At 39.9% G+C, this 19,846-nt stretch overlaps 1 protein-coding gene across 7 annotated transcripts in view; it reads left to right on the plus strand.

The window, feature by feature from the left end:
- The window catches only part of CCDC171 (coiled-coil domain containing 171), a 181,493-nt gene that overhangs the window by 103,376 nt on the left and 58,271 nt on the right, over positions 1 to 19,846 (plus strand). For all 7 annotated transcript variants that reach the window (XM_048502903.1, XM_048502902.1, XM_048502899.1 and 4 more), the window contains 2 exons: positions 3,777 to 3,922; positions 5,867 to 5,921. In XM_048502903.1, the coding sequence (XP_048358860.1) occupies positions 3,777 to 3,922; positions 5,867 to 5,921 (201 nt within the window). The remainder of the gene's footprint in view (positions 1 to 3,776; positions 3,923 to 5,866; positions 5,922 to 19,846) is intronic.

Raw genomic sequence — 19,846 nt, forward strand, 5'->3', positions numbered from 1 at the left:
CTGCTGCCTGAGCTGTGGAAGCTTATCTGGGGAACTAGATTAGCCTGTGCACTCCAACAATTGCCAGCTGGGTGACCAATATTATTTAAACCCAGTCTTTACCACTTGGAGGACTCCAGGCATTGGTCTGTTTGCTTTGCCTCACTATGCAAAGTGCCAGACCTAATATTCCAGAGCGGGGCTGGGCAAGGGGTCATGGGGTGATGCATTTTAGTTCATATGGAACGGGATGTTTCTATATATATTCCCCCTATTTTCTCTGGTGCATTGGACGGTGGCCAAGATCAGGGAGGACTGGTCATCCTGCATCTTCCTGCATATTGGAACAGGAGACCGTGTTCCTGCATATTGGAACAAGAGACCTTGGTTCCCTCTGCTGCACTGGTTGGCCAAAGGGAGGGTGTACTTCATTCCAGAAACAGAGGATCTGCTTCTGAGTTCACCATCATGATATTTTTCCCCTTGATTTGGCCGCCTGGTTGATCCTTCAGTGAGCAGTTGGCCTAACAGGGTTAAGGAGGTTCCAGTTTCCACTAGGAAACATTCTACTCGCAGGTTTTATGAGGCTTAGTGGAGGCATTTTTGTGATTGGGCAGATGCCAGAAATGTTAATCCTGTGACCAGAGCCGTATCTAGCCCAGAGTGCGCCCGGTGCACAATCTGGCTTTGCTGCAAAGCTGGCAGGTTGCCCCAGCGCCCCCCCACTTACTTTTAGGAAAGGAGCAGGCTGGAGAAGAAGGCTGGAAGCCTGTCTGCGTTGGCTGGGCCTGGTGGGAACTACATTTCCCAGGAGCCCCTGGGAAATGTAGTTCCCACCAGACCCAGGCAACGCAAGCAGGCTTCCGGCCTGCTCCATTCCAAAAAGTAAGTGGGGTAGTGCGCTGCCGCGGAGGGACCACAGGGGGGCCACGGGGGGAGGGGGAGGGGATTTTTCCGCCCCCCATGTGACTAGAAATGGTGCACCCAGTGCGTCACGCATCCCCCTTCCCCTGGTGGCTTCGCCACTGCCTGTGACTTGTCCCCTTCAGTTGGTATTTGAATATCTATTGTCATTAAAAGACTGTGATTTGACCAACTCATCTGTTAAGGTGCACTTGGCCACTATTTTGACTTTTCATGTGGGTTATTTTCTCACCTCCCTTCTGCATTAAATTTTTGAAGGGCCCTGGTAATCTTTTCCCCTCAAGTTAAAGAACCTGTGCCACAATGGAATTTGTCATGGGTGCTATCCGGTCTTATGGGGAAGCCTTTCGAACCTATGGCCCCATGCGATATGGCTCTTCTCTCCTATGAAGTAGTAGTTTGGTCGCCATCATCTCTGCAAGGAAAGTTAGTGACCTTAGGGGATTGATTGCTGGCCCTCGTTTTCTTAAGCTCCATCCAGACAAGGCGGTGTTTCACCCTATCTTACAGTACCCACCTAGGTGGTTTCTTCCTTCTACTTTTCCCAGAACATTGTCCTACCTACCTATTTTTCCAACCCTTCTAACTATTTTGAAAGGACTCTCTATTTCCTAGACCTCTGGAGAGCACTCCTGTTTTATACAGAATGTATGAGACACTTTAGGCAAGATAGTTCCTTGTTTATTTCTTTTTTGGGATCTCACAAAGGGAAAGGCATTCCACTCAGGCACATTGGGTCACTAAGACTATCCTAAAAGCTTATGTCTTGGTGAAGGTGGGCTGTCCTGTGAAGGTCAAGGCCCTCCTCTACCATGTCACAAGCCTCCTCTGCTGCCTTTTTGGAGAGGATCAGCATTGAAGACATCTGCAAGGCAGTGATGTGGTCTTCATCCTCTTCTTTGTTCATCATTATGCAATGCATATGGAAGAGAATCTGCAGTGGGGAAAGCAGTGTTACAGCCCACGTTCAAGTAAACATTAATAAAATTTCCACTAACCTGTCCATTTGTGGGCAATGTGGTTTTCTCTTTGCAAAACATTTGCACCCCACCTCCTGCTGGTTTAACTTGCTGTTCTCTCTTGCTTCTCTCTGTACAGAAGACCATGAATAGGAGGAACAATATTGCACTTCTGTAACTGTTGTTCATAGAATGGTCTTCTGTGCAGGCACACATATCTTCCCACTGGTTATTTCAGAGCTCTGTACAGAATACAGTACATACAGAATACAGCGACTTCAGGGAAATTACATACACAAGAATTTCGAAGCCAATTCTAGTGTCTGCATGTTTAATAGTTCTTTTTTTCATGAATTTGGAAATATGGCACCCTCCCAAATGCGAGTCTTTATTTTTCAAAAAAAATTAAGTGACAAATGACTCTCTGATCTACAAGTGTTAATCTAATCTTGGATTGTGTGGTATGAATCTCTTGTGCTTCCATTGGAGTTTCCATTGACATGGGCTAAGTGGGGTTTCTCAGCCCTTCCCAAATTCCTCTGGTGCTCAATGTTTTCACTCATCAGATGGATACTGTTAGAAATGTGTTTAAAGTGTTATGTGGATACTTAAAATTCCTGGCTGCATTGTGAAGGCTATAACTTCTTAATTTGTCAGAGTAGCATATAAGAATTTTGTTCTGAAACAGCCCAGTTTAAATCCATTTGCAGTAAACATACCAGCCAAATGTAAACTCTTTTTAAAAGGCACACTTTCAAAATTAGTTTTTTTAAGTAACAACATCTGAATGCATGTGAGTGTAAACAAAACTGCAGAACCAGTATATTACCAAAAATCTAATATAGTTCTGGCACTCTGTCCATAACAATTGTGAGATCTTTCCTCAATGGGAAAAGGCAGCTAAAGAGGAACACTCAAACTGTAAATTAAAAATTGGTCTCAGCAAGTTGACATCCTTTGAAAATATTACAACAAAAAGAGCCCTTGATTGCAGTTTCCATATATGCCATTTCTACATAGATGTTAGAGCAGGGGTGTCCAACTCTGGCACTTCAGATGTCCATGGACTACAATTCCCATCAACCCCTGCTGCTGGCAGGGGATGATGGGAATTGTAGTTCATGAACATCTGAAGCGCCAGAGTTGGACACCTCTGGATTAGAGTGTTGCACAGGCATTTGGAAGACCCCGATCACAGTCACATATACTCAGCCTAATGTACCTCACAAATTGTTGAGAGAGTAAAATAGAGGAGAGCAGAACAATGTAAACCACTTTGGGTACCTACTAGGAAGAAACGAGAGGTATAAATGGTAAATAAATGTTGATCCTTTGAGAATTGTATATTATGTTAATCTGAACTAATGCTTTATTAGAAACATTTATGTTGAAGAGAACCTGGGGCAGCCTTCAAGGGACAGAAATCATGCAATAGCGTTTGAAAATCACAACAGTCATATGATTCAATGAAGTATATTATGCTTGCTTGTTAGTAGTAATTGAACACTAATACAGCATATTCGGAGAACTATAGGGATGTTTCCCTTCTGTTTTTATTAGTTTTACCTATGTCTGTAACTACCACCAGTGATTTCATAAACTGTGGACTTTTCTTTCAAAATATTTTATTGAGCTCATTTTCACCTTGAAAAGGGATATTGCCATGAAATCATAGAACATTTTTGATACACACATCTTGTAACATCTTTTAAAATTCTAGTCTGAGGATGGGATTTTTGTTTGCTTCATAGTGCTCTGAATGTTTGAACAGGTAAATAGGAACTATTTTTATTAGAAAATAGCCTCAATCTATTTCACAGTCCGTCTGTACTCTTCTTTGTTTAATAGCCTATGGCATAAATTGAAGTTAATTATCGGAGTTGACAAGTAACTCTGTTTTCTGTCTGCTCTCAGAGTCTCTCCGAGGCAAAGATGGAGCTGAGAAGAAAAGATCAATCTCTGCGTCAGCTCAATAGACATCTTACCCAGCTGGAGCAGGACAAGCGTCGACTGGAAGAGAGCATCCGCGATGCAGAGAGTGCCCTCCGCATGGCAGCAAAGTGAGCACTGGGGCCTTGGGGAGATCACTTGAAACAGACAAAAGATCAATTCTTACTTTCATGCAAAGGGTTTTAGGCCTGGATAATGCAGCCCTGGAAAACAAAAGTACAGCTGCCTTTCTTTGAAATTTACTGCAAGATCCTCTTGAAGAAAGAAAACTTAGTTCAACATACTAATGGCCCATTTCAGACATTTAGGGAAGGGGTTGTTGTAGCACAAATGTGTGTGCCTACTGTACTGTGATTGAGCCCCCCCCTTTCCTCCCCCACTAGTAGTTGTGCAGCTGTCCAAGCAAAGGAGCAAAGAGTTTGATAGAAAGCACATGCTGGACCAGAGAGCATCTGACAATCAGTGTGCCAGATCTACAGGAGCTGGAAAGCAAAACGCACACAGCATAAATCACAACAGGGATGCACAAGCATGGTCATCCATTGAACCAGGGCTCAGGATGTTGGAAGGAGCAGCAGCAAAAAGGAGTTCACATGGCATATTCTTGCAGCTGTGAGAAGTTTCTGATGTTTATGTGCAAACACGTAAACATCCCTCTTACACACTTCCACCCTTCTGCAGAACAGCATATATCCACTGTACCTTTCACACTGAACAAAGCAAACACCTTTGTTTGTTTTTGTTTCAGATGAAACCGTCTATGTATCCCTCCTCAAGGCACAGAACTCTAGATCAGACACCCTAATGTATGCCTTTATGACTCAATGCACTTGGGACGGGAAGACAGAAGAGGATTTTTAAGATGTAGTGCAAAGTGAGGTGAAGCTGCCACTGGCTTATACTCATAAGCAGAGGCATAACATAGGTGGATACGTATGCAGATAACTATACTCAGCACCAGCTGACAAAGAATTCGAGGATAATGATTGGCAAGGGATCAATGCAGTCTTTTTTGTTTATTGCATTTCCTCCTGCCTCTTCCGCAAGGATCTCATGGAACCATGCATGCAGTCATATACCCTCTTTCTCCCAGTTTTCCCCCAAAGAAGGCCTATGATGTGGGCTGAGAGCAGTAGCAACTGGTCCAAGGGTTTCGAGTAACTCCATTCATTGAGTATCATTCTAGAGCTGGGGAGATCCAGGTGCAAATCTCCCACTCTTCAGTTATGCTCACTGGCTGATCTTGGACTGGTCGCTTTCTCCTAGCCCAGGGGTCTGCAACCTGTGGCTCTCCAGATGTTAATGGACTACAATTTCCATCAGCCCCTGGGGCTGATGGGAATTGTAGTCCATGAGCATCTGGAGAGCCACAGGTTGCAGAACCCAGTCTTAGCCTATCTGACATCTTAGGTCTGTTGGGAGGATAATGTGACTGAGTAGGACAGTGACATACAGTGATCTGAGTTCTTTGGTGAAAGGGTGGGATGAAAAATGTAGGGATGTGATGTAGTGATAGCGGAGTACAGGACATTATACTGATTATATCTGTCATCTTAAGAGAATTTGCCAATGTAATCATGTACCATGTATTCATCTTGAGTTCCTTCAAACACACTGTGAGGCTAAGAGTGAAAGTAGGGAGATGTGTGTGGGGAAGGATCCTGAGGGCCTCTCCCATCACCATGATATGACTTGTGTATCACAGTTCTGAGCCACTTGTAAAGTATTCTAAATGAGGGCAAAGCCTTTCATTAACAAGTACTATAACAGCTCAACACCTGTGTCACATTGTCCGGCATGGCATCCAAGGTGGAATTGATGTCCACCAGCATTAATCAGCTATTTGTAAGACATACCATATGCTTGACCTTCAGTCAGCTCAAAAAGAGGGGAGAATGCTGCCTGTGGCAATCTCTTTATAGTTATGTAAGCTATCCATGTTATGTTGGTAGTGAGGTGATTCAAAGATGACAAATCTTGGGACATTTAATAGTGCTGATTGTAGTCATTTGTGTGGCTTGTACTAAGAATACCTTCTATTCTCATTTTAACAGAGAAAAAGAATTAATTGCTACTCATATGAAGTCAGTGGAAAGCACACTTCAGAAGGTAAGTAATATCAATCAAACAAACAAACCTTTATTGGCATAGTGACATCATACCATAAAATATTTTTAATTGTTTTAATTCTGCAAGTAACATGCTCAGTTCTCCCCTCTCCATCATATCTATCTCAGGAATTGTGTTGGAATATTATTTGCCCTCAAGAATAAAATTAAAAGAGAACCAGTGTGGTTTATATATAAAGCAGGAGACCCAGGTTCACATCCTCTCTTTGCCATGGAAGCTGGCTGTGTGACTTTCAGCCAATCATAAACTCTCTGACAAACCTACCTCACAGGATAGTTGTGACAGTAAAACAGAGGAGAGTAGAACGACGTAAGCTACTTTGGGTCTTGACTGGGTTGAAAGCTGGAGTATAAATGAAGTACATAAAACAATAGAAATAGTATTGTCTTACCCGTAATGGGTTGGAAATAAAGGTATTGTTCAGCTGGTGTGTTGGCAGTTCCAGCAGCAGAATGGCACTTCTATTGATGTGGGAGGGGATACTTTTTTCCAGTTTGACCATATCTCTACAGATCTCCAAGGAGTAGAGTTTGAAGGGGGACTTATTGGGCTGCAGCCAGAGGAAGAGAGTAGAGATGGGGAAGTTATATTTTACTGACTTGACTCTTCTGGCTGTGCTTTATGCCTAGTCTGACATTCATACATTATCAAAAGACTGTAATGTTTGACTTTAGAAATTCTGTACTTGGAATCACTAAAATATGGCAATTCTTTACTAAAAGAAACGTCCTTTATACGCTACCTTAAATTGTTCTTTTGCTAAGGTTTTTTTTAATAACTGATTTTTTGCTTTGCAGCTTGGGGTCCAGGTCATTTGATAACAAGGTCATTCAGATCATAAGATGAGAATAGCTGTGTTCACAAATCTTAGAGGACTAATTCACATACATGAAGCCGTTGCTTATTTTCTGACATGTTTTTCTCAGTCACAAGAGACAGAAATCTGCTGAACTGTCATCCTCCAAACCATGTGAAAAAACTGGATCTGGTGGGTTTTCCAGGCTGTGTGGCCGTGGTTTGGTGGAGCTTGTTCCTAATGTTTCGCCTGCATCTGTGGCTGGCATCTTCAGAGGTGTATCATAGAGGGAAGTCTGTTACGTAACCAGCCAGAGATACAGGTGAAATGTTAAGGAACAAGATCCACCTGACCACAGCCACACAGCCCGGAAAACCCACCAGAACCAGTTGAATCCGGCCATGAAAGCCTTTGACAATACATGTGAGAAAAATTTCAGTAACATCAAAGTTGGTCTCCACGGCTTTTGTGCAGTCCCACACGTGCCAGCTAACCACAGAAGATTTTTTTCCAGCTTTTTTGAAACTCCAGGTGATTAACGAGTGCTCACCTCTCCCAGCCATCTAGTCGGGCTAGTTTTTTCCCTTCAGTGCACTTGACTGAGGGTGGGGGAGCACTCTCCCTCTAGTTCGCTTTTTGCCACCACGGATGTTTTCCAGCAGACTCTGGTATTCTTCCTCCTGAGAAAGGCATTATAGTTTGTTAGTTTAGAGCAGCGGTTCTCAACCTGTGGGTCACGACTCCTTTGGGGGTCGAATGACCCTTTCACAGGGGTCGCCTAAGACTCTCTGCATCAGTGTTCTCCATCTGTAAAATGGATAAATGTTAGGGTTGGGGGTCACCACAACATGAGGAACTGTATTAAAGGGTCACGGCATTAGGAAGGTTGAGAACCACTGTTTTAGAGTTTATAGTGTTTCGTTTCTTTGTGTTATCATAGTACAAAGTAGTTGCTAATTTTCAGAGTTTTATTTTGTCGAGTTAGTTGATTTAGGTATGGTTAATGTGTTTACCTGCCTGTCCTGAAAACAATAGAACCAGCTAAGAGCTCTTTGTTACTTTTTTCTGTAGATCAGATGAATCATCTTCTTTGTTGTTGCTTTGTGTATGTGTATAGAAAGTATTGTTGTTCATGCCTTTTCTTTTGTTTGGTGGATTAAATAACTTATCAGAGTGCTCTGAACCTAGGATGTGGATTTTTTCGTGAAATAGATAAAAATAAATATTATATTTGGTAGTTGCTTTCTTGTGAGCAGTCTGAAAAATCAGGCCAGAAAGGTAACTGCTAGCCTAAAATATTAATGCATACGATGCTTTTGACTTCTTCTTTTTTTATAACAGTGGGAGAGCAATGCCACAATAATGGAGAAAGACAAGATAGTTTACTCTTAAGACCTTCCAATGTAGGAACAGGCCTATATTGGTTGTAACAAAGTTTATACATAAGGCTAATTTAACAGCAGCAGCAACATATGGGCAGGGAAGAATGCTGTTCAAATTGAGATTATAAGTAGGGTGCTTAATTTCTAAGTGCAGTGCTAAGGGCTAAAGTATATTGTGTATATATCAGTTTTATAACCCAGATATGTTATTGCTATCGTCCAAAGTGAACTTGGGAAACTTGGGCAGGAATCTACAAACTTATGCATGATCAGTCTATTAGTATCTACTGATAAGGTACTCTGCTTTGTAGTGGGTTGTCTTTATCTTTGTACCACTCAGCAGTGACGCTGGGGGATGTGTGGCAAGGTGCTTGCAATGGGTTCTTTGTATTTTACAATGTACTTTGAACAGCAAAATGCCTTGAACTCCATTCCTTCTCCTTTTCCCCAGCTTTGAATCCAGTTATTTAAAATGTTGTCCTCCCATTGTCTTTAATCTCATTTTATTCCTGACTAATAACTGTCAGCCCCCCCCCCCCTCCAATATGTGCAGACAGCAGGCAGTGGTGACTAGGCTTTTTCATTGTTGGTACCTTGCCTTTGGAACATCCTCTCCCCTAAAGCTCACCTGGTACCCTACCGTACTCACCTTTAGGTGCCAGACCAATCTATTTCTCTTTACCCAGGATTTTAACTAAGGAGTTTTAGTTGTTTATGGTCTGATTCTAGCATGAAATTTGATTTTTGTAGATATATTTTAAAGTGCTCAGTGGTTCTTCGATGGTCTTTAGTTTGTTTTTAATGACTTGGTTTTATGGTAGTGGTTACTTATTCTCGTTTAATGATTTTATTGTATTAGTTTGCTTTATTAGGAGCTGCCTCAAGCATGTCTCTGGAGAGGTGGCCTATACATTTTATAAATAAATAAGTTTTTGGTTTTGACCTGAAAATGTAACACTTTGGGTAGAAATTCTTAGAACTATAATTATCATCTCCTTAGGCTTACCACCATCTGACTAATAGGGTCAGCTGCCTAGGGACCTAAAGGCCTGTGTTGTTCAAGTCACTGTGTTCTGAACCCTTTGCCTGCAGGTTACACTTTATATTCATCACATGAAAAGCAGGCTCTGACTGCTGAGGAATCTGTTGGGAAGGACCCTTCAGTTGATAGATGAGGAAAGCTGGAGGTATTTGCCTCACACCACCCCTGTTGAGAGGGCAGAAAGCATTGCTGTCCTGTGAGCTTTCGTCTCTAGTTATCTCACACAGCTAACCTCCCTTGTTTCTCAGCTGCTTTGGGAGATGAGCTGTCAGTTGCCTTTTTGAGTTCTCAACAGTCAGAGCCTGGTTCTTTTTCACGTGGCATGAGTAATATGTAGCCATGCTTTCGGCAAACTTGACAGTAGGGTGGCATGCCATCCCATCCTCATCTAATTTTTTTTTTGATACTCGATTTCTTCTTTTCGGGAAAATATTTTTTCCTTAATATTTTTTCCTTAATGGTTTGTGGTTTTCACAAATAAATACTCTATTTAATATTTATATAAGAAAGCAGATACTTTTGGTAACTTTGGTCCATCAAGTGCCACTGGAACCAGAAAAATCGATGACATGCAGTGCATGTGGGAAAATGTCCATATGCATCACAATTCCTGCTATCTGAAAAGATGGTCACTAAAACAAAGGTTGTTCATCTCATTTCAGTTTTAAAAAATCCACAAGAAAATCCATTTTGCCTATCTTACTCATTCAGATATTTCTAAGAACGTTTTACTCCCACGATCCTCATCCTCCCTAATTTAAACTGTTTCCTTTTACCTAACCTGGTGAGTAGACAGCTTTTAATGCTGAACTTCCTAAAGATGCATTTTCCCAATTAACCCTTTTTTATTTATTTATTTATTTATTTATTTATTTATTTATTTATTTTTTCGATTTTTAAACCGCCCCATCCCCTAGGGGCTCTTGACAGTTGCTATGTTTTTCTGCTGTTTCCATATGCTGTCGATTTCAGATACTCATTCTTCATTGTTCTACTTTGCATATGTGGGCAGCCCAATGTTATGTAGATTTACTTAAGAACAGCAGTCCATGGAAATATAGGAGACTTTGTCCCAACTAAGTTGTGCATTGGATAAGGGATGGAGTGAAATTGTCAGAATTCGTTTGGTAGTGATTAGCGCAGCCTGGTTTGTATTACCCTATCTTAGTGGGATTATGGCCTGTAGCAAACTGAGGTTTCCCTTCAATTTTTGGTGCATATATTATTTAAAATAACTTTGACAAATACACCTCATCTTGTGTTTTGCTTGAGGATTGTCTCTCACAGTGCATCTGTTGGGGTTGGGAAGGAATGAGGACAAATAAGTAAAATATAGCATCGGGATGTCTATGTTTCATCTCCTGATGCTTATATGCTGAGACCCAGCTTCCTGATGCATGTGTTGGGAGAGATACAGACACACGCAAGCCATTCTGAAATTTCATTTGAAAAGCATTTTTTCTCAATTAAGGCATTACAGCCTGTATTTGGAAAAATAATGTTAGGAATTCCTCCAGTTGATTATACTTGGAAAAAATACTACAAGGCCTGTCATGTAATCTGAGTCTAGATGAGGCTGGCTTAATAAAGCAGAATTCTTCAGGTATCATCAGCCAATTATGATGGGTTGACTTAATGAAGCAGAATTGTCCTTTCTGTCTTTAGGTGCTGTTAGCCAACTCTGCAATAAGTAGAAAACCACACACATTCCTCTTGCCTTCACTTCATAGCACAATAATTACTTATTTAGATACTTGCACTCCACATTTGTGTTCAGTGGGGACCCAAAGCAGTTGCATCATTCTCCTTTCAATTTTGTCCTCAACACCCCTGAGATATAAGTTAGGTAAAGGTGACTGATGCAAGGTTACCCAGTGAATGTCATGGCAGTGTGAAAATTTGAATCTGGGACTCCTAGAAACTAATCCCACACTCTGACCACTATACCACGTTGGCTCAATCAATGCATGTGCCTGGGAGTTTGGAGAATAACAGTATTCAATAACAGTATTTTCCTAAGGGACAGGTTCTTGAATTTTTTGAAGTGGGAACAGCATCTTAAATTTACTTTTTGGAACCTACTTGCAAAGTACCTGCATCTTTCTTAACTGCTCCCAAACATAAAATGTTAGTTTCCCATATTAATGCTAAACAAAAATATACTGTATTTTTTATGTTTTCATATTAATAAATATATATACCATATTTGAGCAACAAGCTATATTTCATGATCTTTTTGTACAATGGCTAATCCAAATTTGCGATCAGGTCTCCCTTAGTTGCTTCCTCCCACCTCACCCTGTTCAATCTCCTCCCTTTTGGGATCATCACCTGTTTAAATAGCTTTTAAACAGAAAGGGCCAGTGTGGTAAAGTGATTAAGAGCGGCAGACTGTAATCTGGAGAACCATGTTTGTTTTCCCATTCCTCCACATTCAGCCTGTTGGGTGACCTTGGGCTAGTCCTAGTTCTCTCAGAACTCTCTCAGTCCTATCTACCTCACAAGGTGCTTGTTGTGGTGAGAAAAGGGGAAGGCAGTTGTAAGCCGATTTGAGACTCCATATGGTAGTGAAAAGTGGGAATAAAAACCAGCTCTTCTAGGTAACCTGAGTTTCCCAATAACACTGTGTATGCATTCTGATGATACATCATATCGTTAGCTCTGTGCTGTGTGAAAATCAGTGTGTAATTAAGATCCCTCCATTTATATATTCATATGGTAGAAAGTTGCAGCTCTTTTCCTCTGAGTTGGAAATATAGCACATAGAGCTCATATACACTGGCAAGACAGTGACAGGAATCTGAGACTGCTATTGTGTGTGCCGTGTCTATTCTTGGCTTTTGTCTATCAATTTGGCACCTGCCACAGGTGAAACGGACGAGTAGACACATAGAAAAGAAATCAACAGGAAAAAGAACAAAGATTTTTTAAAACTGCTATAAGTATCTATTTTTGTTTTCAAAATCACATAAAGTATGACATGCCATTTTTTATATTAGTGGGCTTGTGGCATGAAAGACGACTGGTGCATGTAAAATTGAAATAAAATTAAATGTACACCTTGCTTTGTTATTCCATTCAGTGATCCTTCCTGCTTTTCATGCTGCTGTTTTGCAAATCTGTTACATATCATTTTTGTTTTATCCCCCCATTAACCTGAATTTCTTGATCCATATTCCTAAAGATCAATTGTGCAGGACATGCAGGTGTTAGCACAGCTGGCTTGCTGATGACATCTCTGTCCATATAGCTGTCTAGTGTGTCATCACTCATAGTGTTCGGTGTCATTCTGACCTAGCCAAGCTAAAAATGGTACTCCAGCTCAAGAGGGATTTTAAAAACCTTGACAAACTAAAGATAAGACATAGCAGAATGTCATATCCATGTGTTTAACTGTTTTTACCTTAGACGTATCGAAGTAACTAATGCCAGAGCCTGACCACTTTCATTCTTTATGAACTTTGAAGGGTGCCTTTTTTTGTTTTTTTGGTATGTTTACGTGTTTACTTTGCCTTAAGTAAATAAATATTCTTTTATGTGAAATAAGTGTGTTAGCTGTTATTTTCTCCAGACATGGGTTCACTTCCAGCTCAAGGTCAATAAAATTGGTTCATAAAGGATGTGTTAATGTGCATATCACACAAGTACAGAATAGCCTTGCCATAGTGATTAGTATTTGCTTTAAAGGCCTAGATCAAATACATTCTTTTGGGTTTTTTTGAGGGATTTTAAGTGTGCTTACGTGTGTGAGTGTGCTTTTTAATTGCTCTGGTGTTTTTCAGAGAATTATCCTATACTGGTTTTTAAAAAACATGAAGCCATGTTTCTTCCTGATTGAACATTAAAAAAACACTATTGTATTTAAGAGAGCTAGTTATGATTATGTTAAGCTTATTTTATTTTTTTATTTATTTACCGCTGTACCGCTTCTTAATTGCAATGTACAAAATGGGTGAATATTGATATTCTTTGTTCAATATATGAATGTACTTCAGTGAATCAGAGGTTTGGAAGAGAGTGAGACCCAAGATCGTCCAGTTAAACTTCGGCCCATTGGCAACAACTTTCAGGTTTCAACATCCTATCTGTATGCCAAAAATTGCTTGCACATTCATTTGCTTCATCTTGATGGTGTCCCACAGTTTGGGAGCACGTATGGCAAAGGTTCATGTTGACAGAGATGCCATCTTGATATGGTTTTGCCACAGAGTAATATGGTTGTCTTCTGCAAGCGAGCTCACACATGCTGCAAGGTATATGAATAGGGGAACAGCCAAAAGAAATGACATCCAGTTTGACTCAGAGCTTGGGGCCTGTGAGAAATCATTGTGGAGGGAACTACTTGGAAATCACCCTCTCTCCTCCAAGATCTCTCCATGGGGATTACACACATTGTGAGATTTATGCAGGTCAAGCCCCACCCTGTTTCTATTACTGATTTTTAACTTTGTCATCATTCTGCAGGCGAATGAACTACAGTTGATCAGATTGGGTTTACACTCATTCATATACAGTTTCTCCTGTAGTATGCTAATTCTTTTGATGAATTTAGGATTTAGTTATATCTGCTCTAAGATTGTTTCTTAAGAAAGATAAACCTGCTGGCCAGCTTCTAATATTGCACATGACAAAAACACCTGATAGAAATTCACAGTCCTCTTTTTTTAAAATCTAGGTTTTTGTCAATTCATATTTTAGGTTTTAATCCTCTGGCTGCCCAACCTTACCAATCCAAATGGGGAGTGAGCCCATTTCTGGATCTAATGCAGGCTGCGCCAGCATGGGTGCCCAGCCTGCCAATGCAATGAACAAATGTGCTGGTGCATTGTTTCAGGACATTAACTGAGTTATGTTAGTAAGGATTTTATGATTGTAAGGCTAAAAGAGAGTAAAGATCATCAGTGTCCAAGATTACATTGAGAGAGAGAGATTATGCTGAAAATCTCTATGCTGAAACTTCTAAAGAAATAAATGGTAAAAGTGTACACCTGACATGATTTGGAAAGGTCGTCTATATTAGATCAATCTATTTACAAATTGCAAAGTTATGGTTATCAGAGTTTCCTGACTGAGAAGGATGGTACTGCTGCATAGAATTACTGGAGCGGATCCAACTATTGTCCGGGGAATCTTTGTTCAACACTTGGAAGTTGGTGGAAGGCTCCTTAGGTTGGATCCAAGGGAATCCTCCCAACAGAAGATCAAGTTAAGTTGAAGGAAGGGTCTTTTGGCTGGAGAAAGCTTCAAACTTTGCTCAGTGGAGTATGAGGGTAGTGGTAGGATGAGGGTAGGATCAACCCCAATGATTATCATGCTAGATAAGGCATATGAAAATATATGCTGGGTAAGAACTAAAATATACAGTTATTTTCAATTTAGCATGAACTGTGGTTGAAAATTTGTGTGTTTTTCCCCCATCAGTTGTTGAATCCTAGAGTGTATTGAATGACTAAACTCAAATACTCATTAACAGGTTTACAGAGTAGCTTTAGCCATCACAATATTTCCAGCTCAATTTGAGATTTGTGGAATAAGTATAGCAGTGACATGCCTCCAGTGTCTGTGACAAATAAGGAGCTAAGGGCTTGATTTAGTAATGTGATATGCCAAAATGATAGCTATGGTACATGGGTGTTTCCAGAAATTTTTATAAGTGTGGGTACCTAAACTGATTTTTAAGTGGTTATCTACTGCCTGTAAGTTAATTTGGTATAGTCAAGGAATTTTAATCTGTGGTGTTCTGGGACACACAGTCCCAACAGTTGGGTCATATTTGAAGAAGCAAACAGAAGAGGTTGCTGCTGAATGTGTGTGTGTTTTTGCCATCAAGTCATAGCTGGCTACCCTGCAGGGTTATCAAGAAATGCGACATTCAGTCATGGTTTGCCATTGCCTGCCTCCAGTGGCGTAGCTACCGCAGGGCTGGGTGGGGACAAATGCCCCGGGCGGGCCCCTGTTCAGTCATGTAGGGGCGGAAAATTGCCCCCCCCCATACCCCTTCCCCCCTTGGCTGGCCCTGCCGGGCTTGGTGGAGGCCATAGCCGAGCACTCTATTAATTAAAAACATTTTGCTAATATGGGGGTACAATTTCAGGAAAATGGATTACCGGAGATTTGCAAGTGAGAAAAGGTTGGAAACCACTGGTCCAGAACATTGATTTATATTAGTGGCCTGAAATTAGTAGTGTAAAGCAGAGGGTTTTTCAATTGTTGCTGTTATGAAGAAATGAATTTGGTTAGTGTTTGGTGGACAAAATGAGTTTGAGACCTGGGACCATTTCATGCCTTTAAAACTGAGTATTTAGCTGCTGCTTGAATCTAAAGCTGATACTTTATGATATAGATTTATGCATATGCAGCTACTCCCATGATAAATGGTTTAAAATATTAGACTTACAAATACAAAACTATTAATTTCTAGAAGTCCCTGTTTTTATTCTATCTCATTCAAAACGTGGTTGGGAGATTGTTCTGATAGTACCCACATGCAAGCTGTCACAGTACAATAGTACAATATATGATAGTGGCTGGTATTCTTGTCTTATATTTCAGGTGGTAGTAACTTTTTACAAAATTTACGATTTTGTACCATCATGGAACATGATGTACCATCATGGAAAAAGTTTTGTTAATTATGTAAACTCATCCTGGAAAACATTGAAACCTATTTCTTGGATACTTGCACAATGCCACTTTTTTTTTTAATTTGGCCAGTTCCTAATTTGAAAAGAGCTGTTAGCAATCCAGATTTAATCTGTAGTTGCCTGGGCATTAGCGGTTGCTCACATGAGTATTCTCCCAGCAAGGAAGACATGGATTGACATGAAGTATGGTAGATATAAGCCTGTACTTGCATGCAAATATATTGGTTCTAGTTTTCCTCATACATTTCATTGCTTTTTCAAGAAAGGCCAGACAACAAACTCACTGTTTAGAGTGCAAGTATAAAAAAATAAGGCTAATGAAGCTTTGTGAGATAAAGTAATGAGAATAAAATAATTTTAATGATCTGTCTTTCCTTCCCAGATAAAATGTAGGGTTTCTGTCCATTTTGACTGAGACCTTTATAAAGAGAGGCCCACTTCTTATTTTACATTACCTGTGTGGTTGCTGCTTCCCTGTGATAGATTCCCATGCTGCTTCACTGAAGTTTAAACCACAAGGTTATTTGGGATGCAGTTGGAACTCCTTCTGGTTGTCGTAGTATGGTCCACTTGTCCAGATATGGGGATTTTCAATCTGATTCCTCTTCCTGTTATTTAAATTCCATGCTGTGTTTTATATACCTTGCTTCAAAAAAGTAAATGATAGCAGTTCAGTATAGATAGTCCTTCCTCTCAAATGTAAAAATAATGATTTTAATATATATAAAATTGCTTTTCATATGCAAAATTTCTATAGCTGTATATCAGACAAAATCTTCCTTATTGTTACTTCATCCATCATTTATCTGGAAATTGTGTGAGAAAGGGCTGAACACCATAGTAATATTGGTGTCAATCTAGATGAAATCTCTGTATGGCCTTACCCAGCCATACCATGTATATGTTATACAGCAAAGTAATGTTTCTTAGTATATGTGTCTTTGCCCGAGTAATGCCAGAGACCGTCCAATCATATAGAATGATCAAAAAGGCTTTTGGGTTAAAATAGCAGGACTTCAAGGTAGGTTTATCACTGTAGGTCTAGCTATTTTTATTCCTACTGTCCTGCAAGAAGCTCATGGTGACCCATATGGTTCTTTCTTTCCCAAAGTATCTTCAAACAGCCCTGTGATATAGGTTGATCTGAAAGCTTGTTACTGACCCTGTGGGATCCTGGAATCCAGATCTTCCAAATCCAAGGTATAATACTCTGCAATACATTGGCTCTTTTCCTACAGATTATCTGCTCTGTGGTTTTGAAAGTGCATTTTGTACATTTGCAAACTCTGCCCAGCTTAGAGATGGAGGTACTGATTTCTTCCATATTCCTGAAAATCTTCTGGGAGTAGACTGGTATCTGATCAGACTGCACAATTTGCACCACCAGTATAGTGTTTCCAAAGGTTTCTCCCTTGTTTAAGAGATTTTTTTATTTTTTAAAAAATATTTTAGATTTATATTTAGACTTGCAGAGGCTTAAGGTATGCCTGACAGATCCACGATTGCCTGCAGGAACAGTATTAATTTTCTGCCTTGCCATTGCATTTCATCAAACAAGATTTATGAGTTCTTGAAGTACACACAACTAAATTTCTTCTAGTAGTGATAAAATTAAGAGCCCTATGACTCAGAGTGGTAAGCTGCAGTACTTTAGTCAAATTTCTGCTCATAACCTGAGTTCAATCCCAGCAGAAGTCGGTTTCAGGTAACCGGCTCAAGGTTCACTCAGCCTTTTATCCTTCCAAAGTTGGTAAAATGGGGATTCAACTGCTGAGGGCTAAGTGTAAATGACTGGGGAAGGCAATGGCAAACTACCATGTTTATATAGTCTGCCTAGTAAACGTTGTGATGAGTCAGTAAGGACCTGGTAAAATTTATAGTTGGTAGGTGGTCAACAGTAGATCATATAGAGCTTTAAAATTCGTGAAAAGGTATAATCCAGGGAATGGCATCCTCTGCCACACATGCCAAACAGAGCCAATTCTCTGCCCAAAAGACTGAGGTAAACCCAAGAGGCATCAGCAGCACTTCTGTGACTCATCTTGCTCTGAGTCTCCAGTCAAATATTAACATGACCATGGGCATCATTTCATAAGTAGACACTGCAGATTTTTTTCTGCCCTTAGGGGCCAAAGTGTTTGCCTAAGCTGCTTTAGTTTGCATATGGTTTCAGGGGCTGGTATAACATGCTTTCCCCTTGCTTTCAATGTAGTGCCACACTGAAACATCAACACTGTGAAAAAGCAATGTTGTATAGACAAAAATGTCTAAGGATACCATAAGTGATGCTGCTCCATACAGCACTTGGAAAACAAGTATCATGGAGAGGGTGAGGCAAGATCTCTTCTCCCTGACCTACTAGACTTCCATGTGCATAGAAAAATTGTATGGAGGAATCAGGTTGAACCTCTGCATAGCATTTGAAGTGGTGTAAGTCAGGTGCAGCTTCACCACTCCATCGAAAACTGTGTCACAATGAAATTGCAAGGTTTGCCTGGGGTTGAAGTTATCTGTTAATTTTTTTCTTTTCTGTACTCGTTTTGACCCTCAGCATACACCCAGATTGCCATCAGAAAGAAATTCCTTTTTTAAGTGTCTAAAACAAAGTGTTGTTTATATGAATGAAAGGAATATAGATATTTGCATGTAACGTAATCAAGAGGCTTTTACCCATTTTCTTGAGTCTTTTGGTTTCCAGTGGCTTGTATTGCAGGGAACGATTACATTCCTTTCTGAGATCTACTACTATATATTTATTTTCATGTTACCGGCTTTGTTTCGGAAACTGAACTTTAGACTATCATGGCAGGTAACAGAATGAGATGGAGACAGGATTAAAGTACCTTTTTGCTGTCTCTTCTATGTTCAGTGTTATAGTTACTTAGGATGTACATTGTTTTCCTCCTACACTCTTGCCTTCCCTTTCTCTCCCTCTGCTCACTTCCTCCCCTCCCTCTTCAGTATTAGCAATCTGCTTTGGTACTTTGACATCAGGGATTTCCCTGGTGAATTTTGTCACAGAAAAAAGAGAATCATCAATATCACAGTTAAACTTGACTTTCAAAGCTAATAGTATCTCATTTGGGGGCTCAAATTTAATAAATTTTCTTTGATTCTGGGTGCGTTTTTAAACATCAAACAATGAATTGGCCAGGGTGCAGTAAAATATTTAGATCTATTGACTATGGTTCAGAAGGGTAGAAGGCAAAACTCTGGTGGTTTGATGTTGATAAATTCTTAGTACCTTAATCCACATTAATGTTTTCTTTTATCTGTGTGCATATTGGCTTAAAACATTAGCATATATACACTTTCACATATCAAGTGAAATATGTATTATTGTAGATATAGTTAAAATAACATGTTTGTATTACATCAGAAAAGGTTAACATCTGAACAAAATTACACATGCTGATGAAAGGCCCTGGAGACGGTGTTCGTTCCACTGGACTCTCTTACCTGAACCTAGAACAGTCTGTGTAGAAATGTGTGGAGGACCTATGCTTGTTATAAAAATTGCATTATAGTGCATAAGTTTGTCAGCCGCAAGTATTGACAAGAATTCTTTAGGTCAGCTTGGGAAATAGAAGGCTTCCTATTCCCATACACTCTAGCACTGAATTTATAAATATCTGTATCTATAGTTTTGTAATTCTGTAAAATAATACATAGACATTAGAGATGTAAAATGAGTTTATGTGTATGTGTGTATAGACAGTGAAGGAATATTGAACCAGATTTTTTAAAACATTTACAGATTTGCAGGCAAAATGTTCAGGACCTTAATCCACCCAAATTAAAACTGCTCATAAAGTGAGATGGTATATAGAAGGAAGACCGAAATATAGGATTTAAATTGAGCCTAAACTGAATTTTAAACAGAGCCAAAATTGAATTTTATAATATTAGCACATCCATGTAAAGCATCCAGAACATCCAGTGGTGTGTGTGTGTGTGTGTGTGTGTGTGTGTGTGTGTGTGTTTATAGATGCACAGAAACTTCCAGAATTATTTGTGGTGTTATCTTTTTCTTGTTTTTA

The sequence above is a fragment of the Sphaerodactylus townsendi genome, linkage group LG07, assembly GCF_021028975.2.
Source record: "Sphaerodactylus townsendi isolate TG3544 linkage group LG07, MPM_Stown_v2.3, whole genome shotgun sequence".
Classification (NCBI taxonomy): Eukaryota; Metazoa; Chordata; class Lepidosauria; order Squamata; family Sphaerodactylidae; genus Sphaerodactylus; species Sphaerodactylus townsendi.